Source organism: Canis aureus, chromosome 13 (genome assembly GCF_053574225.1).
Source record: "Canis aureus isolate CA01 chromosome 13, VMU_Caureus_v.1.0, whole genome shotgun sequence".
NCBI classification, from domain to species: Eukaryota; Metazoa; Chordata; class Mammalia; order Carnivora; family Canidae; genus Canis; species Canis aureus.
Genome location: NC_135623.1, coordinates 29,963,328 through 29,975,833, shown reverse-complemented (window position 1 = coordinate 29,975,833; position 12,506 = coordinate 29,963,328). Strand labels below are relative to the sequence as shown.

At 39.4% G+C, this 12,506-nt stretch overlaps 1 protein-coding gene across 1 annotated transcript in view; it reads right to left on the bottom strand.

The window, feature by feature from the left end:
- ACSS3 (acyl-CoA synthetase short chain family member 3) overlaps positions 1–12,506 on the bottom strand; it is a 142,772-nt gene that overhangs the window by 102,638 nt on the left and 27,628 nt on the right. The window contains exon 2 of the mRNA XM_077845657.1: positions 9,098–9,242. Coding sequence (XP_077701783.1) covers positions 9,098–9,242 — 145 coding nt within the window. The remainder of the gene's footprint in view (positions 1–9,097; positions 9,243–12,506) is intronic.

The following is a 12,506-nucleotide window of genomic DNA, read 5'->3' as shown; positions in this document are numbered from 1 at the left end:
GCCCTCTGATGGCCCACATTTGTTCTTATTCCAGGGCCTCTGCCTGACTTGATTTTCACTCAAATGGGCACATGGTTCTTTCATCTGTATTTGGGTCTGTGTCACTGGGTCATTTTCTTGGTGACAAGTAGTTTTCTCTGACAGACATATCTAAAATGGCAGCCCAGGTCAGTCTATAGAGTTATATTGTTCTTCACCTGTATTGTATAATTTTTCACTTATGTTGTATTATCTTTTTATTCATAATGTATCTCCCTAACTAGAATGCAATATTCCCGTAAGGAAAGATTATATCAATCACTACTGTAGTCTATAATATCCACAGTAGTGCCAGATATATATCAGGCATCCCAAAGTATGTTTTATAAATAAATAAATAGATTCCATCATCATTCTAGTCCAGAAAAATGAATTCAAAACAGATGGTCCAGGGGCAGCCCAGGTGGCTCACCAGTTTAGCGCCGCCTTCGGCCCAGGGCGTGATCGTGGAGACCCGGAATCGAGTCCCACACCAGGCTCCCTGCATGGAGCCTGCTTCTCCCTCTGCCTGTGTCTCTGCCTTTCTCTCTGTGTCTCTCATGAAAAAATAAATAAAATCTTAAAAAAAAAAAAAAAAAAGATGGTCTATTGATGCTGTTAACCTTCTAAGAGGTCAGGGGTTACACCTTGAAGAAAAGATGAATTATCCACTAAGAACCTATCAACTAATGATAAAAATAAATTAATTAAGCAAATCTAAGAATCAAAGCCATGGACCAGAATTTCAGGTTTCCAAGAAAGCCAAGTAGGTGAGGCAGGATATAAACCTTCACAGTCAGGCAATGCATTAAAACAAGATTCTCACTGTATTCAAAAATAAAATTTCCCTGAGTGGTGCAGTCGCTTAAGTGTCTGACTCTTGGTTTCAGCTCTAGTAGTGATCTCAGGGTGCTGAGACCTAACCCTGTGTCAGGCTCCACGCTCAAAGGGGAGTCTGCTTAAGACTCTTTCTGCCCTTCCCCCCTGCTCTTTCTCTCTTTCTCTAAAATAAATAAATAAATCTTTAATAAATAAATAATAAAAGGTTCCCGATGTAAAAAGAAAAGCACAACATAGAGCGGACAGTGATATTCTTGGAAATAATTATTTCTCTCAGACAAGGATTAGATTTTCTTTTACTTTCTAATGGACGAGTAGCTGTTCTTTTTCATGAATCCATTCAGTATATAATATGAGCTTATGCTATAAGGCCTGTATTAGATACTATGTTGGCAAAAAAATCCAAATATTTAAATAAAATATCACCTTTATCCTCAAGGAATATTACTCTGGTCAAGAAATACACTAATAAATAGATATATTAATAAATAATGCAAAAAGCAAAAATAAACCTGGGTACAGAGACAGTGTCCTGGACTTCAAATCATGGAGAAATAGCTTCTGGCATAGAGGGAAGTGAAAAGAAGTGAGTTTATACTTCAAACAACCTGAAAAAATCAGGCTCAGGATTGTTGTTATTGAGAGTTGATGCTTAGACATTTTGAATGACTCTAAACATTGAGAAAAGGATATAAGGAAACACGAAAATGTTATTTTTCTCATTTAGTTTATTCCTTCCTATAATATCTATTAAATTGGTCTGATACTTGTTTTCTTTATAGGCAGTATTCTCAGAATCTAATCTAACTTACATTTTACTAAGATGAGAAGTTATTCAAAACAGAGTTCTAGCTACAATTCTGGTAAAAATTTAAATCAGTAGTTGGTGCCTACTTACCTACAATTTAAAATGAAGTACAAATATGTCTGCTAAAACATATTTTACCACATGGCATTATACAAAAGAGTTCATAAAAATAATAAGGCTTATGGGAAACGAAGGTTGAGCTAGACTCAAAAATCAACATAACTAGAGCTCTTTAACATTAGTACTATCACAGCATCCTGTTCGATGGATCATTTACAGCCCTAAACATGAGACTGACTCAATGCTTCCCATTTTAAGATATTCTACTGGAGGGCATCTGCTTCTAAATTTCCTTGCAAAGAAGGACTAGTTAAAACAGCAGTGTAGATTGTGTAGCAGCATCATTAATTGTTTTTATTTTTATTTTTTTTTTTTAAACATTTTTATTTATTTATGACAGTCACAGAGAGAGAGAGAGAGGCAGGGACACAGGCAGAGGGAGAAGCAGGCTCCACGCACCGAGAGCCCGACATGGGATCCGATCCCGGGTCTCCAGGATCGCGCCCTGGACCAAAGGCAGGCGCCAAACCGCTGCGCCACCCAGGGATCCCCATCATTAATTGTTTTTAAAATGGAGAGTATCTTAGCTTTGGATCCTTAAAACCACTTAACTCATCAAAACTTGCCCTAAAGGATCTTCATCATTTTTTTTTTCTTAAGGTTTTCAGATACGGATAAGGTGGTCTCTTTAAGTTGTGAGAAAGTCTCTCCTTGACTTCCTAACCAGGTAATAATCCAACAGGAGAATGAATGGGCAAAAGATTTGAGTGGACACTTTAGAAAAGTGAAACAAATGGCCAATAAGCACAGGAAAAAGGAGCTCAATTTCAGGAGTCATTAGGGAAAAGCAAATTCAAACCACAATGCAATAACCCCACACATTCACCTAAAAGGCCCAAAGTAAAGACGACTTGGGATTCTCAATACCAACTGTTGACAACTGGCCCTCTCATATACTGCAAATGGGAATACGAATAGATACAACCAGTTTGGAAAACTTAAATGAAAGAGCCTCATGCACAAAAAGTTGAATAAAAAAGTCAGACTCAAACGAGTACATTCTATTATTCAATTTATACAAAGTTCAAAAGCAAGTAAATGTCATCATGGATGGTGTGGGGATGTCTGAACAATAACCCCATAAAGAAATGACTAAAATGAAGCATAATACGTGCTTCTGGGGCCTGGAATATTTTGTCTCCTGATCCAGTTACGTGGGCATGTTCTGTTTGTGAAGAATCTAACAAGCTTTATGCTTATGTTCTGTGTGCTAATCTGAATGTATATGACATTTCATTCTAAGTTTAAAAAATGGCATGCTTAAAAAAAAAAAAAAAAAGGCATGCTAGGAAAAAACCTACACAAACCACTGTAAATTCAATCTCATACCAGCATCATTCACCTACTCACACAGCATGGAAAAGGGAATTCGCCTTACAGAGATACACCTTTTAGCAGAGCTGACTGTAGTACAGCTGAAGTTTTTACTGCTGATTTAAGAAGATTAAACAAAGACAACTAAGCCATGCACTGTTGTACTCCTTCCCCTCAACAAGGCAATCACCGGCAGGGCTGAGTCTGCATGTTCTGGTTTTTGCATTTTAGGTTCTTGCTTAAGGAAATGCTGATGATGTGACAAAGAAATATCAGATTATCTTACCCTGACGTATTTCTGAGAAGATGGAATTCATACTTTGAAAAGAGCATCCTAAAGGGCAGAGTTGGAGGGAGGACTTCTCATGGGACATGGCCCTTGACTTTAGAATAATTCTCTCCTCCAAATTATGCAACTTTCATAATTACAACTGCTACCATAATTATATTTCAAAGAATTGCCTTCAGTGGAGATAATAGACACTTTCAGTTTGAATTAAATCAAGAAAATTTAGCACACACTGGGTTTTATCAGTTTTTCTGGTACCATATATTTGTGAAAATTTCTCAAATGCCTTTTAGTGATCACGTTTTTATTTAGCAAATAAATAAATAAAAATTCACAGTTGAGGGCACCTCGGTGGCTCAGTTGGTTAAGTGTCTGCCTTCGGCTCAGGTCATGATCTTGGGTTCCTGGGATCAAGGACCAGGTCAGGGTCCCTGCTCAGTGGGGAGTTTACTTCTCCCTCTTTCCGCTGCTCATGCTCTCTCTCGCTACCTCTCTCTCCCTCTCAAATAAACAAATAAAATCTTTAAAATAAATAAATAAATAATAAATAAATTTAAAAGAATCAAAATTGTTTAAATACCAAAAAAAAAAAAAACAATTAGAAAATAGAGATACAGAAAAGAAATTCAAAGTAGGAATTTCTAAACATGATGAATACTGTCTGTATATGATCAACACATCCAAATACAAACATAAATGCTCACACACGCCCCTTTATTTCACTGAGGTTTGATATAAGCGCTACCTTGAAAAGAGCTACCAAGAGAAGGATGTGATGAGCATAAACATTTCTCCTGGAATGCAGATTTCAGTTTTAAGTGTAGAAAATTCATGGTGGAAATATTCATCTTGAACTTTCAAGCCAAATGTAAATAAGCTACAATCCTTCACAGGTCAGAATTTACTTAGAAGGAAGCTCCAGTTATATTACTGATACAATTCACAGGTGAGACATTCTCACAATAGAGGAAGCTAGAGACATTTAGAAATTTCAAATAGTATTTAATTCATTCATTCACTCATTCATTCAACACATGTTCAACATGTACCAGTCGCTGCTCTGCGAGCAGAATAAGAAAACCTTCCCTCATGGAAAGTACATTCTAGAAGAGGAAACCCTAAAGAGGACAGCTAAGTAAAATATAAATAATGGGACTGATTAACAAGTGGCAAAACTAAAGAAAAAAACAGAAAAGGGAGGTCCAAAGTGATGTGGATGTGGGAACATTTGTATTTAATATGGCCAGGGAAAATTTTATCCAGGTATCATGGAAAATAACATTTAGGAACCACGAACCATAAGATATCTGGAAGAAAAACTATTTCAACCAGAAGTTGGGTAAGTACAAAGGCTCTAAGTTGGGAGTGGAGCGAGCTGAAAGTTAGCTGCAGGACGCAGTGAGGTTGGGGTGTACAGTGCAGTGGGCCTGGGTGTGCAGTGAAGTAGGCCTGAGGTATGCAGTGCAGTGGGCTTGAGGTGTGCAGTGCAGTGGGCCTGGGGTATGCAGTGTAGTGGGCTTGGGGTGTGCAGTGCAGTGGGGCTGGGGTATGCAATGGGCCTGGGGTGTGCAGTGAAGTAGGCCTGGGGTGTGCAGTGCAGTGGGCCTGGGGTGTGCAGTGAAGTAGGCCTGGGGTGTGCAGTGCAGTGGGCCTGGGGTATGCAGTGGGTCTGGGGTATGCAATGGGCCTGGGTGTGCAGTGCAGTGGGGCTGGGGTGTGTAGTGAAGTAGGCCTGGGGTGTGCAGTGCAGTGGGGCTGGGGTGTGCAGTGCAGTGGGCCTAGGGTGTGCAGTGAAGTAGGCCTGGGGTGTGCAGTGCAGTGGGCCTGGGGTCTGCAGTGGGCCTGGGGTGTGCAGTGCAGTGGGCCTGGGGTATGTAGTGAGGTAGGCCTGGGGTGTGCAGTGCAGTGCAGCGAGCCTGAGGTGTGCAGTTTAGTAGGGTTGGGGTGTGCAGTATAGTGGGGTCGGGCTGTGTAGTGAGTGGGCCTGGGGTGCGCAGTACAGTGGGCCTGGGGTGTGCAGTGGGGCTGGGGCGAAGGTCACAGGAGTTGATCGTGTAGAACCACAGGTCCCAGGGAGGAGTGGCTTTTGTTTTCTTCTTTCCATGGTCTCAGAAGAAAGCACAAATCTGTAGTGTGGCACTCGGAGTTCCCTGAGCCTGCTTCCCTGGAGCCCTACCTCCCTAACCACTCGTGATTGTATCTTGTGCCAAAGCTACGGCGGAGGCACCAGGTTCTCCCTTCCCGGAATATCTGTATGTGCTATTCCTTCTGTCTGCAGGACTCTCCTTCCCACGATCTCCCTTCCCACTTTTGTTTGTTTGGGCTAATTTTAGGCATTGACTATTCCAGAAAGCCTTTCTCTGCTGTCTTAACAGTTGGCTGAGCTGCATGCCTTCCCATGGGTTTCTAGAGAACCCAATACTTCCCTCTAACGTAACCTTTACTACATTCACTTGGGGCTCTTAGTTCCTTAAAGTGAGGGAATAGGTGCATTCACCTTGTATCACTTGTTCCCAACAGGGTCTGGCATACAAAACAAATATTTGTTGAATGAATGAAAAATGGATCTTGAACCAGGCTCAAATCTCTCTACAAAAAATCTTAATAAAGGCTTGTGTAAATGATCAGATCTACATAAAAGGTGACAGTTTGGGAAAAGCTCTATTTCTGAATCATTCTGTAAAATCTTCAGATCCTTCATGTCACTGAAACAATTTAGCCTAAAATTTGTCTGCTCCCTAATTAAACAAGAAATGCTAACTACCTTAATCAAGTTCTACTTAGCCAGAAACTCCCAATAAATGAGACAAGGGAGATGAAAACAAGTAAAGTACAAAGCCGCTTCTCTTTGTTTGTTCTCAATGGCATTACCATTAAATCTTTCTCTCTCTGTCTTCTCTACTTAATAAAATAAAGGCCACAGGGAACCAGGAGCAGATAATCAAAGTGGAGCACAATGCCTCCCTCTTTCCTAACACTTCTCCCTTTAGTACTTTTAGAGAAGAAAAGCCCAGGGAATCAGAAGCTGTCAGCAGGTGAGAGAAACAGGCCTTTAAAGTACTTTGATGTCAGGCTAAACCGAAACCAATGAACAAGTACAAACCTCAAAAGGGTCTGAGAGTCTAGACTCAATATTAGAAAATCAAGATGAGTTAGCAGAAATGCTTCTAAGCAAAATGTGTGTGTGTTTATTATATACACTTATGCAATTGATTCTAAAAAAAAAAAATAACAAGTGAGTAAATTATTTAACTGTCCTTATCTTACGTTTCCCTAAAGCTTTCTCTTTGACTCTGATGATGGTATATCAAATTCAAAATGGGTATATAGAGAATATTTGGAAATATATAAAATAAGCTTTCCACTCTGTATGCTAATTAAGAGTCACCAGTGTCTTAGGCCTTGATATTAATAAAATGAAACAGTGACAATACGCCCAAATCATAGGAGTAAGCTTTTAATCAAACAAAACCTCATCTAAAAGCCAAAACTGCAAACCTGAAATAAAACACAGGGTACAACAGGTTATAGGAAATTTACATTATCTCTTATAATAAAACGTGGCCTCAGATGAATACCAAGGTCATTCGCTAATGGAATTCCTTCTCTCCGCAGCCTCAGGGTGAGCTCTGTTTCTGTATAATTCATTCTGAAAATAGAGTTCACACTTACAGATCTATACAAAGTACCCAACTGTGTAATTGTGGCATTATTTTGTTTTGTTCTGTCTTGGGCTGCCTAGCATTTGAACTCCCTTCTTACTAGATTGGAATTCCCCCACTATGGGTCCTACCGGGAGCCAGGGCTCCAGTTCCTACTATGAAATCAAAAGAAGAGAAGACATTTCTTCTTCCGCCACCTGGTACTTCAGGCATGTAACCTAAAACTGGCCAACTAGGTATTCCTCCTATGTCAGCCTACGAGGTTAATGTGAGTCAGCAAGTCTAATTACCAGACAATTTGTGGGCTCTCCTTAAATTTTTACCTCTGCCCTTTCTCCCTGGAGGTGTATTGTTATTCTGAACCTGGTTCTTCAGTCTTCCCTTTTCATGAATTCCTCTTATGTTTAAATCAGCTGAAGCTGGCATTCATTGATACCACCTGCTGATACCCAGCTTGAATGAAACTGGTGTAAATTTCTCTCTTGATTGTTCCCAAAAACTCAGGATTGAGACACTGGATGGTCCCAGTTGCCTTTTTTTGAAATCTCTTGGAAGTCTGAACAGGAACATTTTTGATGCAAAAGGATATAATTTTAGGGAGTCAAGGAAAGTTGACCAAATTTTCTAAAAATCAGGTAGCAACCCTAAGTAGGTATTTTAACCAAAAGAAAGAAGAGAATGTGCTTCCAAAAGCCTTAATTTAAAAGCAAATGCTTGCAAACCCTAGTATGACTGACTCTGCTCAACCAGTAGTTCTCAACTAGTAACTAGTTTGCCACCCGGGGATATTCAGCAATGTTTGGAGACATTTTTGGTCATCACAACTGTGGGAGGGGAGCTACTGGCATCTAATGGGTAAAGACCAGGAATGCTGCTAAACATCCTACAACGTACATAACGGTATGCCATAACAAGAATTATCTGGCTTAAAATGTCAATAGTGTCCAGCATGCTGAGTCAGTTAAGCATCCAACTCTAGATTTTTGCTCAGGTAATGATTTCAGGGTCTGAGATCAAGCACCGTGTTGGACTCTGTGCTCAGTGGGGAGTCTGCTTCTCTCCCTCTCTCCTCTCCCATTGCTCATACTCTCTCTCTCTAAAATAAATAAATAAAATAAAATAAATATTAAAAAATAAAATAAATAAAATAAAATAATAAAATGTCCATAGTACCAAGGTAGAAACCCTTCCCTACATTATTATCTCTCTTTAAATCATATGTAAATAAATGCCCCCAATGGAGCTAGAATAGGTGTTCCACAGTCCCCAATACCCAAATACTTTTATAATTACTTCTGAAACCTCATTTCTACCCTAATGTTAAAAGAAAATCTCATAAATCATCTGCCAATATTGTGATTCACTCGAGAACTATACAGATGGGAAAGAACAAACAAACAAAACAAAAAGAGCAAATAAGAGAAAGGCACCGTCTGTAAGAAGACCCGTAGAGTCAGATGTGCCTGAGGGCATGACAGGGTGAAAAACAGTTGTGTGCATGTCCAAGAATGTCTAGAAATGAGGTTGGGGAAAACGCTTCATTCCAAATAGCTTCTACACCGCAGGGGTCCAGATTTTACCCTCTAAGTAACAGTAATTTTTAAAGAAAAGGTTTTTAACTAGTTGTTTCTTAAGGAGAAAACTCTGATGCCACGTTAGGTGGTGACCTATGGGAGGGCAGGCCAGTAATGGGGAAGCTGGGAGGCTGCTTTGCTAGTACAAGAGCCAAAAAGTAGCTGGACTAACGTGATGGCAGCATGGGTGGGAGCACAGGCCTGGAGAGGATTTAAACATATTTTTAGAGGCTTGCTAACCTCTCCCCGTAAAATGAGTATCTTTCAGTAGTGTAGCATACAAATATAAGGGAAAAAAACTATCTACATGAGTTAACATGCCTCTAGTTCTTCCATTGTGCATCAAAAGGAAACCACAGTAATGTATGTCAATGAATTAAGTGAAATAAAGGTTACACAATGCAAATGCATATTATTTAAGTAACTTCTGAATGATTCCCAAATACCACATATAGAAAGTTTATGATATTACCTGCTCCAGAACGTCTTTGTAGGTAATAGTTGCTTTAGTATTTGTAACAGGACTGTCATAGATGATAGCAATCTTATCTCCTTGACCATTTTCAATATGGCGATCGATGGCATTGTAACAAATGTTAAGCATTCCTTCCACAAACCTGAAAAATTGAAAGGTATAGGTTAATAATTCTTTCCAAAATATTAACTAGTTTCTTAACTAGTTTCCATATTTGTTTCCATATTTAACTATACTTATACTAGTTAACTATATTTAACTATAAATTAGTGTAACTAGTTTCTATATTTCTAGTTTGGCATCGCGGCCCTTAAAATAGAGTTTCCCTTTGCATGCTATGGCAGGTAATGATGTCTACAAAGTAGATATTTAAGATGGTACAGGAGGGACATCTTTATCTTAATAAATATGTATTTATTTTGGTGTGCACTAGGAAAATAGACCTCACAGCTCAAGGTGACAACTTTGTGGATTTTATTGCTTAGGACGAAACTAAAGTATAGAGCACCAAAATCATCTATGTTACATGGATGAAATGAATTGTATATAATAGCAGTGCAGGCCAAGCAAGCATTAGGCTGAGAGAACAAATGGTAGATGTATGACTCAGTCTGGGTATCTGCCATGAAAAGACAAACTTATTGGAAAATTTAATTCTTTTTTTAAAGACATTATATATATAATTTTTGTTTTAAGTAAGTGTGATGTTTCCAGTTGTACAAAGAATAAGCTCTGTTCTGCATCTTTAAGATGTTTCATAATTTGAGTAAAGAATGGGCATGCATATAAAATTTTAATAGATTTTTTTCAAAGACCTTCCCAATTTAGTGCTTTTCATCTTCTAACTGATCAATGCCTTCCTTTGAAAATGCAGACATCATGTAGATAGATGTAGATACCTTTTAAGGAAAATATATCTTATTTTTCCAAAAGAAAAAGCTTTGCACTTGTCACATTTTTAGGAGGAAGGGATTAAAATAAAGTATTCAAGTACAGTAACGGTCTATTTGTCCCAGTGTCAGGCTAGCAAATATTATAACAATGCAAAGTAACAGGGAAAAAACATTGACGCAAGAAGAAAAAGTCATGTCAGAGAGCTGAGTATCACCTTCAGGTCTTCCCTCAAAAAGCCCTGTTGGGAAATGAGGCAGTGAATTAAAAGCAGCTATAGATTTAGTGGCAGCATCAAGAAATTACACACACAGGACTCGGCAGGAGGAGGGATCACTTAATCAGGGTCATGACCCTATACACTTCAATAATCTGTATATGACTACCTGACAGCACAGCACAAAAAGTAACTGATGTAAAGATTCTTAATCGCCAAGTGTGACAAATTCAATGTTTGTGCAAAAGTATTGTCTCTTCCCCTTGCTCCCCCTCCATGAGTAGAGAATACTTCCCTTGATTTGGGCTCATCCATGGGACTGTGCTTTGGTAAATCAGCAGACATGATTCAAGCAGAGGCTTTTTCAAGCACTTGCACAACTGGGCTTGCTCTCCTTCACCTCTACTTCCTCCAGAAGAGCTTCCTGGATACTACAGCTCCTCCGCAGCCTGGTACCCAAACCAGACATTTGCAGGTGGCAGTAGAGCCCAAAAGAAGAGGGGAACCTAACCCAGTCAGATATATGTCTTGGAGCCATGCTTCCAGTCATGCCCATCCTAGGTCATCTGACCCCATGACAACCTAGAGCTACACGGAAGTAACAGCTGAATATGTTAGGATTTGGACATTTTTAGGATTACTTAATATGCAGCATTGTGGTCATAATTAGCTAATATGCCAAGAAACAAAGATAGTTTGCTCAACATTTTGTGGCAGAAATAAGGAAAGATGTTTTATAGGATTTTCCCACAAAAATATTTATTTATATTTTTTTGGCTTTTATTTCTGCTTCTGAAACAGAATATTGGAATACTGGCTTGCGGGAACACTTCTCGAAGCTGTCATTATTCTCTTTCTTTTTATCTACAACTTCTACTCTACCACACTTTGTGCCCAATAATTAATTATGCTCATGACATTGCAAAAAGAAGGAGCCTCTCAATACTAAAGAACATGAGGAATTCACTTTATCATTCGCTGACTGTTCTCCTACCTCTTTACTTATTCCTTCTCAACATCTTTCCTGGGATCTTCTTCCTCTGTCAAATCTTTGACCATGACTCCTAAGGTCCTATATCCATTCCTTGGCTCACGCAGCGTACACTCCCTGGGTAATCTTTATACTCATATGGCTTCAACTTCCATCTTCGGCTCCAGCCCTGACCTCCTTTCTGAGCTCCATACCCTTATAGCCAACAGTCTGCCGGACATTGAAGGGTTTCAGAATGAGCCTCCCCAAACATGCTACTTTGACATGTGGCTTATTTTGAGCAGAAGACAATCAACACCCAAAAGACTCAGGAAGACCTTTAACCTCCCCTCCTTAACTGCCTCTAAGAATTTAGTTAGAAGGCCTGGTCTAGGAAAAGATCTATTACCAAAGATAACTACAAAGAATATGGGCGAGGCATGGTAGGCTGTGGGGAGGGCTCCGCAGGGCACATTTGTTTAAATTCCTCTCTGTGTCCCATGGTCTCTGTGTGGCAAACAAATATTTGCCTTTCCATCTTCCTGTGAGTTGTCTTCCTTCCTTGTGAAGCTCTAGGCCCCTACTCCCTTCACCTCAGCCTCCATAGATCTATCTTTGAATCTCTCGTGTCTGTGTGAGGCTCTCATACATTCAAAATTAGTTTTTCCTCTTGTTAATTTCACTTTATGTCAATTTAATTAACAGATCAGCCAAAGGAACCTAGAAGGATAGAGTAAAAAAAATTTCCTCCCCAACAACATCTCTATTTGGAAAGAGTAACACGTATAGTCAGTTCACCCCACCTCAACCCATTGCCCCATGCCAAATGCAAATCCTCCCCTTCTCCTGTTTTCCATATTTCAAGGAACAACCTTGCACACAGGGACCTGAATTAGAAACCCCAGAGTTCAATTTGATCCTTCATTTTCCACATCCAATCGGCCATATGTAACATCACATTAAGCTCTGTAAGTGTTCAGTTGTCTCTTTGATAACCTGGTTCAGAATTACTGCCTTTTTTTTTTTTAATTACTGCCTCCTAATTAATCTCCCTGCCCCAGGCCTCAGCCCATCCCCTCAAGTCATTTCTCCATGCTATTAGATTGTTTTTCCTCAATAAGTCAGACTGAGAAAGACAATTCATATGTGTAACCTAAAAAAAAAAGAAAACAAATTAATAAATGAACAAAAAAAGGAGAACCAGGACCATAAAAACAGAGAACAAACTGATGGTTACCAGAGGGAAGGAGGTGGGGGAATGGGTGAAGGGGAGTAGGAGATACAGGCTCCCAGTTTTGTAATGAATAAGTCACGAAGATGAAAGGCAC